A 19,789-nucleotide genomic window follows, 5' to 3' on the forward strand; every position below is an offset into this window, starting at 1 on the left:
TACCGAAAACGTGAATTTTGAAGCAGTTACGTTCATTTTTGAAAACGTACGTTTCTAATAAATAGATAATACAGTTTGGGGTTTGAATGTGTGCAGTTTAGGTTGTAGAACAAAACGTCAAAATATCGTCAAGTTATGTTTATCACAGGCTTTATTTTACTCTTAAATTGGAAAGAAAAAAAAAAATAAAACCCCATAGGAAAATCTAACGGGAACAACTGGCGAATTAGACTTCCGGGTTTTGACGTCATCCTGCACAGTGCGTCACAAAGACACGTGATACGCTTTTTTTTTTTTTTTTTTTTTTTTTTTTTTTTTTACACAACAAAGATGGCTGCGCCCTGCAGGAATCTAATGAGGTCGACTTTGCAAGGTACATAAACAGGTTTATATATAATTAAATTCCTAAATCATTATACGTATGAAATAATTGGCTGGACGTTATTTTTTACTAATGAAGAATGCTTTTAAACCACCGCTACTCATTTAAAATAAAGTTGCATTTGGAACTTACCTCAATAGCTTGACATTCATGCAGCAATAATCTACTATCCACTGAATGAATGCAAAGAACAGGTTATGCTAAATATCTCTAACGAGAACTCTGGGAAGATGAACTATGTTTTTAAGAACATAATGTCTCGCGTCACGTGTAGTAGGTATCACACAAGCATGTTATACTGAATATCAGCACGGTTGTTGATATACACGGGAAGCTGTAGGTACTGCAGATATTTAGACTAATAGTACGATTTCGAGTGTTATATTATTGCTTGTATACAACTGTTAAATAAACAAGAAGATCATTTGAGAAACTTACATTTTAGACAGACTATTCATCATGAATGAATCAGTGGTTTTTCAGAGTCTACTCCCACTCCATGGAAAACCAAATGTAGCCTATATTTATTGCATTAACATTAATTAAACTAGAAAGCTGAAACGGAGGTATGTATAATTAAAACCTAAATTCAACATGACTGTTATTTATTTCTAAAGTAAGCTACATTTTAGGATGAAAGTATGTGACAATGTAGTTTCTGCGACAGCTCCAGACTCAGACGCACGGTGTAATACCGAATTCGTTCACTCCTTACTGATATCAACTGCCATTCAATACAGATAATTGAGCGGACACAGCAGCAACAGAGTCAACAATGAGATTAGATTCCTATGCTGGAGTCGACCCCGAATCTAGGACTATTTGACTCCCTATCACTATTGACTGATTCGTTCAAAACCTAAGATTCGAACACCGATTCACTGACTGACTCATAAAGACAGTCACGAGTCGCCACCTACTGGCATTACCAAAGAACTCTAAGGATGTAACCTTAAAGGGTTAGTTCACCCAAAAATGAAAATTCTGTCACTTTGACACTTCAAAATGTTCATAAAAAGATTGTAAAACTAATCCATATGAATTGAACGGTTTAAGTCCAAATTTTCTGAAGAGACGCAATCACTTTATATGATGAACAGATTGAATTTAGGCTTTTATTCACATAAACACTCATCAACGCACACATCAGTTATGGTAAACGGAGCTCAAGCATGTTTACTTGATGTGCGAGAACCAGTGAGGTTAATTCTCGTGTGTTACACAGCACGTTTGAGCTTCCGAAAGAGGTTTGATCTCACGTGTCAAGCAGGTTCAATGTTTATATGTGAATAAAAGCATAATTTAAATCTGTTCATCACATAAAGTGATTGTGTCTCTTTTCAGAAAATTTGGGCTAAACCGCTCGATTCATATGGATCAGTTTTACAATCTCTTCATGAACTTTTTGAAGCGTCAAAGTGGTAGTTGAGTAGCTGTCAATGGAGGGACAGAAATCACTCAGATTTCATCAAAAATATCTTCATTTTGGTTCCAAAGATGAATGAAGGTCTTACAGGTGTGTAACGACATGAGGGTGAGTAATTAATGACAGAATTTTCATTTTTGGGTGAACTGTCCCTTTAAACCATGAGTTTGGTTTTCAGAGAAAAATGTATTTAAATAGTTTTGGATTAAAATGCAAATCGGACTTTTTTTCTTGCAACTGCGAGTTTATATCTCACAATTCTGAGACAAAAATCTGATTTACAACAATAAACAACAATTAATCATTATTACAGTCAAGACAGACTTGAGACAAACATAAAATCAATCACATAAAAGCCTACCTAAAACGATGGGTCTTAAGGTGAGATTTAAAAACAAGAAGTCTTTCACTGCTTCGCACATCCTGTGGTAACCACTTCTATAAATAAGGAAGTTCCATTATCTCTTCATCACGGCACCTGTTAGTGGGTGGATATATTAGGCAGCAAGTGAACATCCTGTCCTCAAAGTTGATGTGTTAGAAGCAGGAAAAATGGGCAAGTGTAAGGATTTGAGCGAGTTTGACAAGGGACAAATTGTGATGGCTAGACGACTGGGTCAGAGCATCTCCAAAACTGCAGCTCTTGTGGGGTGTTCCCGGTCTGCAGTGGTCAGTATCTATCAAAAGTGGTCCAAGGAAGGAACAGTGGTGAACCGGTGACAGGGTCATGGACAACCAAGGTTCATTGATGCACGTGGGGAGTGAAGGCTGGCCCGTGTGGTCCGATCCAACAGACGAGCTACTGTAGCTCAAATTGCTCAAGAAGTTAATGCTGGTTCTGATAGAAAGGTGTCAGAATACACAGTGCATCACAGTTTGTTGCGTATGGGGCTGCATTGCCACAGACCAGTCAGGGTGCCCATGCTGACCCCTGTCCACCGCCGAAAGAGCCAACAGTGGACACGTGAGCATCAGAACTGGACCACGGAGCAATGGAAGAAGGTGGCCTGGTCTGATGAATCATGTTTTCTTTCACATCACGTGGATGGCCGGATGCGTGTGCGTCTCTTACCTGGGGAACACATGGCACCAGGATGCACTATGGGAAGAAGGCAAGCCGGCAGAGGCAGTGTGAATTGCAAGTTATAAACTCAGAATTGCAAGAAATAAAGTCCGAATTGTGAGATACAAACTCGCAATTGGAAATAAAGTGCATTTCTGACTTTTTTCCCCTCTGAATTATGAGAAAAAAGGTCAGCCTTGTCAGTTAAAGTCGCAGTTACCTTTTTTATTTATTTTTTTTATTTTGTGGTAGAAACAAGCTAACCCAAACAAAGTTCAACTTCTGAGATAATCTGCATCCACTTGATTACCCAACCCTTAACCTTCATTACTAACTACACCTACTCTGCATACACATGATCACTTTCTTAGTGGCACTACATTTTTTATTTTTTTTAGTTATTTTTTAAGTTCAATTTTCACAAAACACCTGCTCTAGTAGATCAGTATGGTAAGAAAGCAGAAAATAAATGTATGCTAATGTATATTATTAAAAAATTCTTTACCAACCTAATATAAATTTGTTTTTCAGGTTTATATCAGCTATCAAATAGGACACTGTGGATAGGATCACACTTTGAGCAGATAGCTGCCCGTCTCAGACCGCAGGAGGATGTTTTGCACAGCAGAGCCCTACACTGTGGACATTATGCCTTACAAACCATCACCAAGATGGAATCTCCAAAAGTTATGAACACACAGAAAGGAGCTGAACCTGAAAATAAGACCAACCAACAAAAGAAAGAAGAGGAGGAGGAGGATGAGGAAGATGAAGATAACAGGCCTGAGTACATCCCCAAAAGAAAAGCCAAAAATCCAATGATGAAGATTGGATATGCATGGTAAGAACAGCTTATATTGCATCTTTGCATTCTGCTTTAAATCAGTACTGAAAATCTATACATTGAGCAGCTGCTGACACCGAAGTGTTTCTCCTAGGATGATTGGCCTGCCTACTGGAATCATCGGCTTTATTCTGGCAAAGAGACAGGTGGACAAGAACCGACTGAAGCAGCTGAAAATCAGACAGAGAATGAAGCGATCCAACGAGGGAGATTACGAGAGTGACCGATATAAACCAGCCTCCAGGATGCAGTGAAAGCTCTACTTCTGTGAAATGACTCTATTGTACTAAAGAATGGCTTTATTGAGCACTTATCAGCAGGTTGCCATGGAAACAGTGAACTGTGCAGAATATAACAAAGACATTGTAGAAAGCAAGCATTTATTGTGGTGGATCTTATGAAGACTTTGCATTTGGGTATGCAAAAAAAGAATGATGATCTTTTACCCATTTTGATGTAAGTGCAGTCGTTACCATGATTGTTCATAAACATACAGAATAACTTAAGCAACCAATATTATCTATTAAAAATCAACGAAATAACTGAATAATACTCGTGTTCCTTTTATTATGATCGTTCTCGTAATAACAACATATCAAACGTCAGCCACATTGTTGTCTGAGAACATGGTAACAAAAAAATACATGTTTACTTTGTTTATATCATTCTAATGTATGACAAAGAAATTTAGATAACACTTTTTATGATTCATTATTTACAGAGTATCTTTGGCGCTAATCAAAAATGGAAAGGCACCACTGTACGTCACAATCTGTGACATTTATGTAGTATCAAATTCATCAAGCGAAGACATTTCCCAAAGCTAAGGCAAAAAATGTATGATATAGATTTATACTGTATATAAAGATGTCTGAGATAAATACTCTAAATTAATAAACTGAAATACACTTAGATTGTATGTACACAGCAAAAAACCTGTACCCTTTTCCAAAATGCATCACACCCATTTAATATCGATAGCAAATACAGCAAATGTATGTCGATACAGTAGAAATTTGCATAATACAAGTGAGCTGCCATTACCATGACATGGGGACACAGTAATGGCTCACTCATATTTTATCAGAATGTATGCATATGGTTACTTAATCATGGAAATCGCCAATAATTAGTCGTGGAAATTATATTCATCCCTTACCATTTGTTTGATGAGTATAATGCTAGCTATATTTTACAAGTTTGAGTATATATTAGTTGGGCATTGACTGAGAAGACACTGCATAGTGCATAAACAGTAAAGCCATTATGACAGCACAGAAAAGGTCCAAGCTTCTATCTCTCCGCAAATCCGATAATTTGCAGGAGGAAGAGGAAGATCTGGACAATGTCCACATAAAGGGAGAGGGCAGCAAACACATACTCCTCTGGGCCGATGGAGTGCTTCCTGTTCCCGATGAGCAGTTGAGTATGATAGGCCAGAAACTAATATTTAAAAACACACAAATGCAAAGAAGTGATTTTAGGATGGAAAGAGTGAACAATGTTCCCATGCAGAACCAAAGCCTTCCAAAAAAGGTGAAACTGAATTCAATTTGTTTGATTAGACATACCAGAGTGAATGCAATGGCTCCTATACCTGCGTAGAGCATGTGAAGCCATGGGACCTTAAAACAACGAACAAAGAAAACAACGGTTAAATGATCGAATGACAATTTTTGTGCAAATAACAAGATGCAAAGTCATGCTTACGTATTTGAATGACAGAACGATAGCCGTAATGATGCCAGTCACAAACACCACGATTCCGAGTATGCAGAAAAAGCCCGCACATTTAGTGAAATCCACCTATAGAAGAGCAGAAAATCATGTCAACACACACTCTGACACAATGCCTTGATGTAAAATCACGCCCATATTAAATATGCACCCCACCTTAGTCTGAAAGCAGAAGATTGTCACCGCAACGCACACGACAACAGTGATGCCCAGGGCCAGGAACACTGCCCTAGTACTGTAATAACTGCAAACACAAGGTACAATATATATACAGTGTAGTAATGAATTACATGTAATCTGGATTATGTAATCAAAAATTAAGGACTTGTAATTGGATTATATTATGTTGTAATCAAACTATAGTTACTTTTTTATTGATTACATGATTACATGTTATTTTCACAATGGCAGTAAATTATCATAATTTATTGGTTCTCTCTACTACTACTTTTTTATCTTTTAAATTTTCCTTTCTAGAAAAGTCTACCGCTTATATCTGTTCAGAAGGTCTTCCAGGTTTGTGGAATTGCACACACAGACTAGTCCCTAGTCATATGACTATCAGTTATAACCAGGGCTGTAACCACCATAGACATTGAGGGGGACAAATCCCTCCCAATAATTAAAAATGGCCAAATTGTCTCACTCAATATTTGATATTCTTTTGATGCTGTTCTGCTGTACTGCATTACACACTGCTCTGTTTGTTGTTAGGATGACAAAAAAATGTTTAAATGTTACATTTTTAAGCTGTATACCATGAACGGTCTAACAGCGATCGTCAATGTCAGAATGATTGAGATGGCCAATCAAATCAAAGTAGACGGGGCTTACTGTTCACAGAAGATGAGTGCAAATTCCAACGCAACGTTTTAGTTTCAGCAGTGAAGGAGTGCGTCGTAAGATGTAAGTAGCTAAATATTTAATATTTGACAAGTTTTTTTTTCTGATAGAAATGTTCAGTGACTGACAGTAACATCCAGTGATGCATCAACATTTTTATAACATTTCACCGTTTTGAATTGAAAATATGCTATTATTTACATGATTCATGTAATTTATAACTGAATGTGATGAGATGTGTGCATATTTAAAAAAAAATTATTTGCAAATAGTTTACTTCATAACTACAATAGATCTGAAACTTTTACCAAACTTACTTCCTTAAATCCCCTTTAATTCCTTTAAATAATAAGACTCATGCAAAAAAAAAAAAAAAAAAACTTTGGTCCCTCCCAACGTTCAAGACATGGTTACGGCCTTGGTTAAAAAAGCCTTTGATCACTGGGTTTACAGAAGTCATTTCACTTTTAACAAGTGTTTTCTCAACATTGCAAATACTGCATATTTAATCAGCTCCTGACGAACACATTAATCATTATTTGATTTATCACTCATTTAACCGTGTATTACTCTCATTGGAAGGCTTTGGTCTTTCAAACGCTTTAAAATGTACAGATTTATGTAATTTTATATTTACATACAATACAACTTTTTTTTTGTCAGCTGAACCTCTTTGACCCAATATATTTACTTGTATCTAAGTTAATAAGTTATGTCAATAATAAAATTAAGTCAATAATAATAATAATAAATAATAAAATTAAATTCATGGTTCTCTGATGTCGACTGATGGTCACATGACATGCAGGTAAACAAATAAAATATTGAATCTTTTTACTAAGTAGTGCTGTCAAACGATTAATCTCCTCCAAAATAAAAGTTTTGTTTACATAATATATGTGTACTATGTATATTTATTATGTACATATAAATACACACACATGCATGTACATATTTATATATATTTAACAAAATATATTATATTTATAAATTATATACATATATATATATATATATATATATCTCAACATTTTAAGTGGATCAAAAAGTTCATCAAAGTTATCCTAAGAAGAAGGTTTCAGGACAACTTTGATGAAAGGTTTTGATCCGCTTCAAATGTTGACTACTGTATATATACACAAAACACACACACATATTATGTAAACACAAACTTTTATTTTGGATGTGATTAATCGTGATTAATCGTTTGACTGCACTATTACTAAGAGTTTTATTTTGATTGTTTTTATTTTAAAATGATTTATTTTAATTCTAATTTTTTATGATTCAAATAATACCTTGATTAATAGGACCCCAGTCTGGGAAATCCATTAACAGGCAAGTATCAAAAATTAAAAATACATTCGTGGCACCAAAGCATAAAAAGGGGTGGAAACAAAACCATTCTATCATTCTATCACATGGACATGTGATAGATGTAAGTGTACTGTTGTTTGATGTCGACTGATGGTCACATGACATGCAGGTAAACAAATAAAATATTTCATCTTTATCTCATCATGTAGTGAGACATTCCTCACCTTGCTATATTTCCAGTCATGAACGATAAGGCCAGTGTCTAAAACAAGACAAAATTAGCAAAAAGATGACATATTTTATTTGTTTACCTGCATGTCATGTGACAATCAGTCGACATCAGAGAACAGTACATCTATTGAAACACTGCAAACAGTCCTCACGCTATGGTCGTGCTATTTTCTCATTTCTCCACCCACTTTATCTCACCATGTTGTGAGACATGCCTCACCTTGCTATATTTCCAGTCATGAACGATAAGGCCAGTGTCTAAAAGACAAGATACATAATGTTATTCAAAGACTTTATGTAACATCCTTAATACTTGCTCTACAGCATTACATGAAAGAACAATATTATCCATTACAGGTTTGGCCACACTCCCATTTAATTCATTCAGAGTGACTCAGTATTTTCCAACTCACAAAAATAGCCAACAGGATCAGGTTCCATGGGAAACGCCTCCTATAAAGTGACAGAGCAAAGGCTAAATCCATTGTTTCACATGACAACTTATGTTTGTAGTGGCTCTTTTTATGAGGGATTTAGTTTTTAGATTAAATGTGTGTGACTAAACTAAACTATGAGCAGTACAAAACATCATCATCTGTTCCTTTTATTATAGCTGCTATGAGATTGATTGAGAAAGGGAGCAATCATCTCACCTGGGTCCCTGACAGCAAACCAGCACGATGTGTGTGACAAAATAGACAGCACTGGGGAAAAAAAAATAAAAAATCGTCATTTCACATTGTTCTACATTTGTATTTAATGTTGTAAATGTGAAGTATTTGACACACTGAACAAACAAAAGTCTAGTTCTTACTATGAAACCCAGTAAATGGCTGGGTTTTTCCTCACAAACACTCCTACGGGTTCCCTGTATAAACAAAAACACAAATCTGAGTTTAACCACAAAGTCTACCTGAACAAGCAGCGATAACGTTTATCCTTTATTTTCTGTGAACACAAAGCACATGAAGTAACCACACCAAGAACAGAGACTCACACAAATGTGAAAATAGCCACAATGGCAGCTGTGACAAAAAGCTGAGCAGCAAGGATCAGGTAAACCTGCAAAACACGATGGAAACATTATTATCTGTTATAATATTCACACAGTTTTAATTATAGAGGACAAATTAAGCACAAAGTATACTTTTTACACATATGCGAGGGACAGCGTACAGTGCGCGTGACGCGGATTTCATCATCAGAAGAGTACGCGCACCGCCGGATTTTTGTAAACGCACATACTTTGTACACGATAAGCGATTAACCTGATAGCTTAGTTTATACACACATTTGCATTTACACTACATATATTCTCAATCATCTTTAATGTAATTATGTTAAATTAAGAGTTGAATTTCCAAATATGTAAGTTATAAAAAACAAATTAATGATGTTCAATTATTCACATAATAGGCTATTTTTATTAACAGGCTATTTATTAATTAACAGTTAATCAAGTGTAGGAAATTACGTTAAATTGGTTTTATTATGCACTAATGTGTTTTCGTACGCATTATATAGTAAGCTATACTTATTTTAAATTAATATAATTTGTATATACTTAGAATAATTATTAACTGACAGTTTAGGGAGACCCGATTTCGAGGGAGGACCTGATTTGTCATGACACTGGAAATCATGCAAGCTACAGCGACGACAGACATAGCGCCTACATAGACGAGAGATTGTGCAAAGAGGTTAGAAAGTACCCTCATTTGTACAACTCTAGCATGAAAGAATACAAAGATGTTTACATGGGTTGTAACTCAATTTTGCTCAAACCTGCGCATGCGTCGAACGCCTGTGTATGCGTACGAGTCAAATGAAGTATACTTTGCAAGGCTGTGTGTTCGCATATGCGTAAAAAAAAACAAAGTATACCCAGGACTTAATGCTTTTTTACATGGTCAACTTTCATGTTTCTGTTTGAGCATGAAAAAGGTCTGCAAAGTTAAAAGCACAAAGTCCCTCCAGCAGAAGTTATTCTCTATATCAAAAGGGACGGGCCTGGTTGAGTTGCGTTAGTAGCGTGTTGTCACCATGTCCAAGAGATGCTGTTTTTAAACCCTGAATCTATCGAATTGATAAGAAAAACTGACGACATTGTTAGAAGCTGAGATTTGTGAAGCTGTGGTTATGTTAAGGGGCGTGACATTTTTGAAACGCGTTCAATGTGGTTGACCAATTACAACACATTGATCCCACCGACCAATCAGAGCACATTGTGCTTTTCAGAAGGAGGGGCTTCATAGAGACCGGAACTAAACAGAGCATTACTGACAGACTGGGAAGAGAGAGCTGCAATAATGCAAAATATGTAAAAAAAAATAAAAATAGGGTGTTTTTTGAACATTCAAGCATGAAAACCTATTCTAATAGACCCCAAATACTAAATCATATAAAAACGGGCATAATATGGCCTCTTTAATGTAAAATTACAACATTCTCATAAAACTCTTTTACATTGAAGATGATGCAGATTATAGAAAAATGGTTCCTTACTTTCCGTATAAAACTGTGACGGACACTTGTACTCTCGAAATCTCCTGCTGTGGTAAATCCTTCATTGTCACCTGTAACAATCATGTTTTCAGTGAAAACTACATTTCCTGAAGCTTAAAACCATCATCATCTAAACAAAGATTAAAATAATCATATTATGTTTTAAATAGCTATCATTTCTAACAATTTTTACCCAATAAAGATTTTTAAAAGTTAGTGTACTTGTTTACAGTGCCAGTGAAGAGCATGTTTGAGATGAAATATGAAATAAGACGTGATGAAAATCAAGAGAAATCAAATATCACTTGTAAACCGAATGTGCTTTTAGTGTGTCATTTCCAATTTTGTCAAATTATGCAAAAGTGTGAACATTTTAATAGTCTTTTATACATAAAATACTAGTTTTGGAATTAGTGTAAGTAGAACAGATAAGAAAAAAAAAAAAGAGTTGGCCATTTTATTCCAAAAATACAGTTTAAAATGTCATTTCCATGAATATTAAACACAGATGTGGTGGGGATTTACATGAAAAAAAGCAGTGGGAAAAAAGACAAAATTCTCATGTGATGTATGTATGTCCACTGTGTTAATGGACAAATTAAATAAACTAGTGAGAGTGTGAAAACTGTTTAGATTATTTGTGCCAATGGTTAAAGAAATACCCAACTATGTAAGGGATAATACAATCAAAATAAACCCAGGCAAGAAGCTATAGAGTCTCACCCGGAAGGACTTTAAAGTAATAATGTACAACCAGCTACTCTTATTGCAAAAGTTCTTACCAATAAATAAATAAATGGACATTTAAATAATATTATTACATTACAAGAAAGAGACAGCAGAGTGTTATATGAGACGTGAAACTTACACATACTGTATAGGAAATCAGATGCCAGGGACAACAGTAAAATGATATAGTGTCATTAAACAAAAGTATTTTACCACAGCTGCGACTAACCAATCAGAATCAAGTATTCCAGAGAGCCATAATGAATCACTATATTACTGGCCTAATCTCGTTAGAGCTACAACATTATGAAAAATGATTACTTAAGTTAAAATTCAATTTAATCGCCTGTATATGATCTGCTAAAATTAAATTTCCTGTAAAATCGATCATTTAATTAATGAAGCAAATCCTAAACTAGCTTTGCTACAAGGTAAGCTGACCTGGATAACAAATAATATTGTTCTTAAATGTTTCAGGAGCATCAACACAATGAGAGTAAAAGCCTATAAAGGTGAAAATTTAATAAATACAACAAATAATACAACTGACCTACACCAGTAGGAATGACAGGCATGACTGGTAGACTTGGTGGCGGGTATGCCGCAGGCTGTCCTCGGTAAGGATCATTGGGCTGTGGGTAAGGTGGTTGTCCCCCGTATGCGTTGAATCCATATGGAGGGGCAGAAGCGGGGTAACCTCCCCCAGGCTGAGGGTTCGAGAGCAGCCGGGATTCATCATAACCCGGAGGGAAATCTGACCTTGACATGCTGCTTTAACTCCTGTTGGGTAAATAAAATACAACTATGACCATTTGTGAAAGTAAAGTGCAAATGCAACCAAAGTTAAAATCAGATTTGCACCAACACGAAAATTTATTTTTTGTTCTTTCTTTACGAGTACGCAAATGATCAAGTGTTACCCATGTTAACCAAGAAAACTTGTTTGCTGCCATTTCCAAACTTTCTCCCATCATCCAGCCCTAAAATATTTTAAAATAACTCTAAAATCTATGATAAGGTGTTAAACATGTAAAACACCTTATAAACTAATCCATGGGACTTTCCCAGCTATTAAGGAAACATTAAGGAAACATTCCATTTTATCATTCTTCAAACATTTTTGGAATGTTACTTATGAACATTCTAAAATAAGTAACATTTAAAAAAATGTTTGAAGAAGGTCCAACTAAAACATTTCAAAAAAAAAAAAAAAACACTCCATGAATGATGTATAAATAATGTTTTTGTGCTAACGTTTTGAAAACATTATTAAAGACCCACCAGATAACTTTGAACAAACTTTTTATGAATGTTACTGGAAGAACGTTTGGTCATAACGTTGAGAGAACATTGCCAGAACATTAGCTAAAGTTCTGAGAACATTCCGTTAGCTGTTAGTTTATACTTTGATCCATTCATCCCATGATCTGTCAGTTATTGAACACTGCCTATTAGGAGTGTGATGAGATCTCGTGCCACTTCATACTCAGCAAGTAGAAATGAAATGACATTCATTACAAGAAGGGCTGTCATGACAAGATTTCTTAAAAATAGTGTTAAAATATCATCTTGTTCTTGTGAACCCAATATTGTGTATCGTCTCGTCTCATGAGCTAAGTGTATCGTCACACCCCTACTGCCAATAACTGAGCTTGAAATGATCTTTCCCTTTACTATTACAAGTACTTTTAAGCAGAAAAACACAGTCAAAATAATTTCACAAGCAAGAATGGGCTTGCTGTGCCCTGGATATACTCTCTCAGCACTTTTCAATACTGACAAAAGTAGATAGCGTTCAGTCTGTGGTCACTAATGAGTCATTCTACAATTGTGGTGACAGATGATGTCTCTCAATTTTAAATGGTAAAAAGTCAAACACCATTGTACACAATCCCTGTAGAAACAAGGTGTAACTTGTAAATATTCATTTTAAACCTGCTCTTTCTTGGTTTTCTTCATACTGTTCATCTCTGACACACAATTCTACATTTCAGTACAGGATTTTTAATCACCTACTGTCTCCCAGAAGCAAGGTGTCCCCCAGGGATCCGTTCTCGGGCCATTATAATTCATAATTTACATACTACCTCTGGGCCAGATCTTACATTGTCATGGTTTTAATTACCACTTTTACGCTGATGACATTCAAAGACATCTGTACACCTGCTCTATCTACCCAAACTGATAAAATCTCTGCTTGCGTGCATGAAATAAAAAAAATCGGCTCAATTCAATTCGAATACTGAAACTAAACATGGAAAAAACTGAGATCATTTTTATTGTCACTCGCTAGCAATATTCCTGATTTCGCCTCTGAGATTGCTGGTACATCAAACCATCAAGTACAGAAACTTTATTCATATTATAATAATTTGCACACACTTTGTTACACAATAAATTGTTTGTAAATTATTATAATAATATTATATAGTTATATTATTATAATGTCAGTGGTGTAAAAGCAATATAAAAACAACTAAAGCACCTTTATGAAAAACACAGTTTTTATATAGACTTAATTAGAATATAGAAAGGCCATGTGTGGTTACTGTTTTAATATTAATAAGTGATATTAAGAACATCAGCCCAATTATTATATTTTGTAATACCTTCCTCTATCCTGAAAATCAACCTAATCATGAAATTTGTCAGTGGTGTTACTGGTTCCCAACTGTTCTACAATTATTGCTCTACGATTTAGTTAATGAAGTGAGAAAGCAGGTAAAATAATTAATATAGCATTGCAGGAGTGAGAAGTTCAGCAAGTTTCATTTTTGAAAACAATTCAGACGTAAATGTAAAATGATCCCAGTAAATAAGGAGAACGTTTCTGAGAGAGCACTAAACTTAGAATATCCTTCCTGCTTTAAGTTTTTTCCCATCAAGATTCTGTGGTAAAGATAGCAATGTGGCTGTGTAGAGTCTGAGAGGTCCGGATGCAAACAAAAGATAAGTGGACATTGTGCAGCTCCGCCTGCACCCAGTTCAAGTCTACACCGGTTTCTTTCTATTTTAATCCCTACAATGCCATGCATAAAATATAAAAATAAAATTTTTGAAAACAAATGATGTGGGAGTACAATCTCCTTGTTATTTAATTAGTGTATGTAAGCGACACTGTTATTATAGTTATGTAGGCCTGTATGTAGTTATTATCTGTTAGTTGTAGGCCTGTCACGATCATAAATTTTATGCTAATGATAAATTATCATACTGATACAGTGGGCTCCACAATATTGGCACCCTTGTTAAATATGAGCAAAACTGACTGTCAAAATTTGTCTTACATTCATTCAAAATATTCACAAACATGATTATAATCAGTTTCAAATAGTTGACAGAAAAAAATTCTTATCATAAAACAAATATTTTTGCTGCATAACCAATGAGGTTCACTCTTGTGTGTTACGCCACACGTTTGAGCTTCCGGAAGAGGTTTGCTCTTGTGCGTTATTCAGGTCTTTTCATAATAACAAGTGATCGATTCTCTTAAGAAAATTTGGACTAAACCACTTGAATCATATGGATTAGTTTTCCGATCTCTTTATGAAGTTTTTGAAGCGTTGAAATGGTAGTTACAAAGGCAGTCAATGGAAGGATATCTGACAGCATTCTGTCATCAAAAAGATCTTCATTTGTGACCCTAAACCACAAAACCAGTCATAAGTCGCACTGGTATATTTGTAGCAATAGCCAACAATACATTGTATGAGTCAAAATTATCGATTTTTCTTTTTTGCCAAAAATCATTAGGATATTAAGTAAAGATCATGTTCCATGAAGATATTTTGTACATTTCCTACTGTAAATATATTAAAAATGTATTTTTGTGAGTGGATATGCATTGCTAAGGACTTCATTTGGACAACTTTGAAGGTGATTTTTTCAATATTTTGATTTTTTTGCATCCTCAGATTCCAGATTTTCAAGTAGTTGTATCTCGGCCAAATATTGTCCTATCCTAACAAACCATACATCAATGGAAAGCTTATTTATTTACGTATAAATCTCAATTTCAAAAAATTGACCCTTATGACTGGTTTTGTGGTCCAGGGTCACATTTATGTTCTAAAGATGAACGAAAGTCTTACGAGTGTGGAACGACATGAGGGTGAGTAATTAATGACAGAATTTTCATTTTGGGGTGAACTCACCCTTTAATTGTTGAAATACTCATTTCCACTATCTGGGCAATAATTAAGAAATTTAAACCAACCGGAGAATGTAACACTCTACCTAGAATAGGACGTGCCTATATTGGCCCCCGAAGAGGATGATTTGAGTCGCCAAACAAACTGTAAGGATCAAAGATGGAGATCTGCAGATGCCAGTTAGGTCTTAGAGTCAGAAAGTCTCCAAAACTATGATCAGACCTCAACTATATAACCACAACTTGTTTGGGAAAGACAGGTTGCAATAAAAAAAGCATTTGGTGATATCAAACAGCAAACAGGTGTTAAGTTTCAATGTTTTATGGTCAGTCAGATGAGACCAAAATAAAGCTTTTTGGAAAAAAAAAAAAAACAGATGTGGGTTTTGGCATAGACAGAAACATAGCCATTTAGAGAAGTACCACTGTGAAGTATGGTGGTGGATCTTTGATGCTGTGGGGCTTATTTTCTTCCAAAGACCCTGGGAAACTTGTTGGGATACACACAGTACCAGCAGATATTAATTAAATCAACACCTGACTGACCCTGTCAGGAAGCTTAAAATGGGCCATGGATAGGGGTGGATGATATGGCAAAAATATATCACGATTTGTTTCAGGAAGATCACGATTTTATCACGATTCTTTTTCATATTGGTTTTATTATAAGTCACTGAGCAGTACAGCAAAACTAATTTGCCTACTTTAAAAATGTAGCTTTACAAGGTAACAAAATATAAAAGAAAAAAGAATGACAGACCAAATTTAAAAGGGGATTTTATTTAAAATTATTTATATAAATTTAAACTGCAACTGACAGAATGTGCACTGCAGCACGATACTACTATATTTCTTCAAAAGCAGATCATGGACACATTTTAATCTTTCACAATCTAAAATCGTGATATCGCACACACCCCTAGCCGTGGTTGAATCTTCCATCGTGGCAGATGATCTAAAGCACATCTCAAAATAAACAACAGAATAGTTCACTGACCACAGAAAGAAGGTTTTGCCATGGACATAGCAGTCCCCTGACCAAACCCCAAAGAAAACCTGTGGGATGAACTGAAGAAAAGAGTCCAAAAGCATTGACCTCTGAATCTGAAGGATCTGGAGAAAATCGGTATGGAGGATCTATTATGTTCATCAACCCTATTATGCATTATAGACAATCCATAGCTGTTATCTTGGCATAGGGAGTTTGCACAAAGTATTAAATGAAGGGGTGCCAACAATTGTGGAATACATATACATATAATTCAGAAAAAACACTTTGGGTAACACTTTATTTTAAGGTGAAATAGTTAAACGTTACTACATGTACTTACTATATTAGTAATAACAGTAAATTATGCATAATTACAAGTAACTAATCCTAAACCAAACCCTAATTGTAACTCTATAGTAAGTACATGAAGATAATTAATATTACTCAGTACTTATTTAAGTACAATGTAACTACTAGGTACGTCACCTTAAAATGACGTGTTTTTGTAGGCAAAACCCAGAAGCGAGTTAGCATTTTAGGACTTCCGGTTCCATCGCCCTGAAGTCTATGGGTTTTTTTTAATGGGTTTTTGCTAAATCGCCTGAAATAAGGTCTGTGGTTAACAAAGCCTCTAAATATTTTCACGTTTTGATCTATGACATAAAACACACCAGTTATAACCCGCTTGTGATTTTTTAAACCTTTATTGTGTCTTAAAAATTAAGGTTGCTAACAAATTGTTAAAAGGGACTACTTCCTTTGGCGGGGACTTTAGACGTCATCATGACAAACAGGACATTTGGACAGCATTTCTCATGAAAAAGTGGATAAGTATTCATATACAGCACAGATCATAATCAGCAAGCATGTTTTTAAAGAAAGCTGTTTTTGGTGGTGGTGACGTTGATCCGCGACCATAGTGTGCTGTAGTCCGTTTATAGCCTACTGTTAGCTTTTTATATCTGACAACTTTATTTAGGTTTCAAAATGTATAAATGTTGTGTTAACTTGTAAAGATTATCTTGATAGACAAAACGTGTAAGTGTCATAACCCTTTGTTAAACACAGAGCTTATTTTTTGTGATTTTCCAAAAGTCTATGGGAAAAATGCATTGCTTTCGATCGAGGGAACCCGTGCGCCGCTAACTTCCAGGTTGGCCTACAAAAACACGTCATCCCTGAGGTACTCTATAAAGTGCAACCAAAAAATTTTTATGATAAGAATTTTTTTTCTTTCATCTATTTGACTTTAATTAAAGGTTCGATTTTTGTGAATATTTTGAATGAAAGACTAAGAGGAGAAATTGCAAAAACTAATTTTGACAGTCAGTTTTGCTCATATTTACCAAGGGTGCCAATATTTGTGGAGCCCACTGTTATTTCGTTTAACAATTTAATTCTGTTTTGCTCATTGTAAGCCTAATATGTTATTTGGAGGGTATTACATGGATAAAAGATGGAAATCTTCTACATTTTGAACTGGAACTCCATCCCCCTCTTGAAATTCACTCCCTGGACTCAGTATCGTAGTTTCATGTGAACTATCTATATCTATATACGTAGTTTTGATTATCTACAATAGTGTTTTTTTTTACATTCTTTGGCAAAATTTGATTGAAATTTAAACTGCACAATTATTCTGGTTATCTCAAAACTAATACAAGAACGAATAATCAAATGTACAATCAAATAACCACAATCAGATGATTAATCAACGATCGTGACAAGTCTAGTTGACGGCCACTTTCCCTCTCACAGTTGTGATCACAGCAAAAAAAATAGCACTGACCACATTTTAACAGTCTTCCTGAAAACAGCCGACAAGGCAAAGCCCATGAAAGGCCTTACAGTGAGCGGTCTGAACACAACTAGTATTTCCTCGGCAACTAAATTTTCATATGCTTTATTTCAGGGAGAGAGAGTTTGTAATTTGAATGTTACGATACTTCTTTTTTGCATGTTTATACAGTATTTTTGCAATAGGAGAAGTACTTCCTGTTGTCAAACAGATGTAAAGCAGTTCACACAGATCCAGACAATGAGGTCAGCATGAGCATGTGACCATCTGCTAAGAAAAGTGTGATTCAAGTCTAACCTGGGTGAAACGGATTGTCATTTACTGAAAGTATCCTGGGAAAAGGCGTTTCTACATTTCATGTTCGGGGAGGAGTGACTGGCAAATTCACAGCAGTTAAAGAGCAACTAAACTGAGTCATAGGCGGTTACTAAATGAACAAAAATATTTCAGGATATGTGACAGAACACCTTTAATGTCACCTTTTACTTTCAAAACCAAGCACATAGAAGGACTTTTTTGTGTATCTTCCTCTAGGGTCTGTAGGCTATTTACACTGTTTACAAAAACATGGATGTTGTTGTGTAATTCAAGCCAGACTGGAAAAGAATGTCTCCATTCTTGATTCAGTTCATGAGTCAAACAAGCCCTCCACACACTCTTACATCATTACGTATTCTGCTAAGCAACCTTTTACTTTTAAAATGGAAAATAAACAACACTTTCTTCACTTTCCGTACAGGTCCACCCTGATACATGAGATTTGCCAAAATGTTATGCAATCAGGTCATGTTCAACTAAATATTGTTTAAAATAAATACAAAATTGATCAGGCACAGTGGAATTTATTACTATAATTCAATAGAAAACATTATTAATGCAATTAAACTGAAACAACAACAAAAACAAGGCAGCTCAGAGGCTTTGAAACAAATCCACAATTGGGCTGGAGGGCATTTTAGGAAAGTGTTAACTCTCATATTCCTACATTATAAGTTAATCTTTATAAAATAGACTAGAAGTCAATGTAAATAACGTTACAACGACTAAAAGCTGCGGTCTTGGACGTCATCTTGAACATGTTCACATATCTTGCCCTCACTCCCCCTTTGAAATATTTTTACCATGGTAACCGTAGTTTCCGGCTAAATATCAGCTGCTACAGTTGTTTTACTACTGTAAAAGCTTAATAGATTAATCAATCGACGTAAAAAAAAAAACCTTTTGAACAGTATTTTATGTTTTACAAGAGCACGTGATGGTGCAATATAACAATAATATTCTTACCACGCGCTGTCTGAAATCCAGAAAACTTTATACGGTCGATGTCGAAGCTTGGAGAAAGAAATATCAGACGATATAATCCTGTTTAAATAAAAACCCGTGAGTTGACACCCTGATCCAGCTTCTTCAACTAATGTAGAGCCAGGGTTTGGTCGATGACGTTCAGTGTTCAAGATGCTTTCAGACCAGCAGGTGGAGTCAACAGAGCCTGAAACATACTGCGTTTAACTAATCTACGAAATAGCCGTTGGCCCTGATTAAATGAAAACGACACCTAAATAATCTTGTCAATCTCTTATCTTTATGTAATGCTTCACCCAAAAAAAAAAATACAAATCCTCATGTAAGAAGTCTGTCGAGGTGTGGTGAACTAGACACACCCAAGCTACATATTTGTATTCTTAGAACAAGCTGTCATGTGTGCTCGTTCGGTCACTTCCGTTGTATTACACCAGGTGGTGCTAAAGTGCAGTTCCTACTTTTCTGCAATTC

General features: G+C 35.3%; 2 protein-coding genes across 3 annotated transcripts; one reads left to right on the plus strand and one right to left on the minus strand.

Moving 5' to 3' along the window:
- Positions 1-267: 267 nt before the first annotated feature.
- Positions 268-4,265, plus strand: si:ch73-71c20.5 (DUF4748 domain-containing protein). Its single transcript, XM_051896334.1, has 3 exons — positions 268-373; positions 3,403-3,712; positions 3,810-4,265. The coding sequence occupies exons 1-3, from the start codon at positions 331-333 to the stop codon at positions 3,967-3,969; spliced, it is 513 nt and encodes a 170-aa protein (XP_051752294.1). The 5' UTR covers positions 268-330; the 3' UTR covers positions 3,970-4,265.
- On the minus strand, positions 4,259-19,713 carry tmbim1a (transmembrane BAX inhibitor motif containing 1a). 2 transcript variants are annotated; one of them, XM_051896333.1, is made up of 12 exons: positions 19,301-19,713; positions 11,628-11,857; positions 10,349-10,419; positions 8,841-8,905; positions 8,658-8,711; positions 8,497-8,547; positions 8,257-8,296; positions 7,837-7,874; positions 5,609-5,696; positions 5,426-5,521; positions 5,287-5,340; positions 4,259-5,158 (listed from the first exon to the last, which is right to left on the minus strand). In XM_051896333.1, the coding sequence occupies exons 2-12, from the start codon at positions 11,842-11,844 to the stop codon at positions 5,009-5,011; spliced, it is 924 nt and encodes a 307-aa protein (XP_051752293.1). In that variant the 5' UTR covers positions 11,845-11,857; positions 19,301-19,713; the 3' UTR covers positions 4,259-5,008. The 2 variants fall into 2 exon arrangements, with proteins under 2 accessions (XP_051752293.1, XP_051752292.1); XM_051896332.1 differs by lacking the exon at positions 7,837-7,874 and adding an exon at positions 8,064-8,101 and having other exon boundaries at positions 19,301-19,712.
- Between the last annotated feature and the right edge of the window lie 76 nt (positions 19,714-19,789).

Source organism: Ctenopharyngodon idella, chromosome 6, assembly GCF_019924925.1.
Source record: "Ctenopharyngodon idella isolate HZGC_01 chromosome 6, HZGC01, whole genome shotgun sequence".
In the NCBI taxonomy this organism is placed as follows: domain Eukaryota; kingdom Metazoa; phylum Chordata; class Actinopteri; order Cypriniformes; family Xenocyprididae; genus Ctenopharyngodon; species Ctenopharyngodon idella.

Excerpts from the sequence above, each read along its gene's own strand:
- si:ch73-71c20.5 (XM_051896334.1), top strand. The coding sequence starts at position 331 with ATGGCTGCGCCCTGCAGGAATCTAATGAGGTCGACTTTGCAAG. Across the intron at positions 374-3,402 it reads AATGAGGTCGACTTTGCAAG|GTTTATATCAGCTATCAAAT; the intron begins GTACATAAACAG and ends TTTGTTTTTCAG. Across the intron at positions 3,713-3,809 it reads ATGAAGATTGGATATGCATG|GATGATTGGCCTGCCTACTG; the intron begins GTAAGAACAGCT and ends TGTTTCTCCTAG.
- tmbim1a (XM_051896333.1), bottom strand. The coding sequence starts at position 11,844 with ATGTCAAGGTCAGATTTCCCTCCGGGTTATGATGAATCCCGGCTGCTC. Across the intron at positions 5,697-7,836 it reads ATGACTGGAAATATAGCAAG|TTATTACAGTACTAGGGCAG; the intron begins GTGAGGAATGTC and ends TTGTGTTTGCAG. Across the intron at positions 5,159-5,286 it reads GAGCCATTGCATTCACTCTG|TTTCTGGCCTATCATACTCA; the intron begins GTATGTCTAATC and ends TTTAAATATTAG.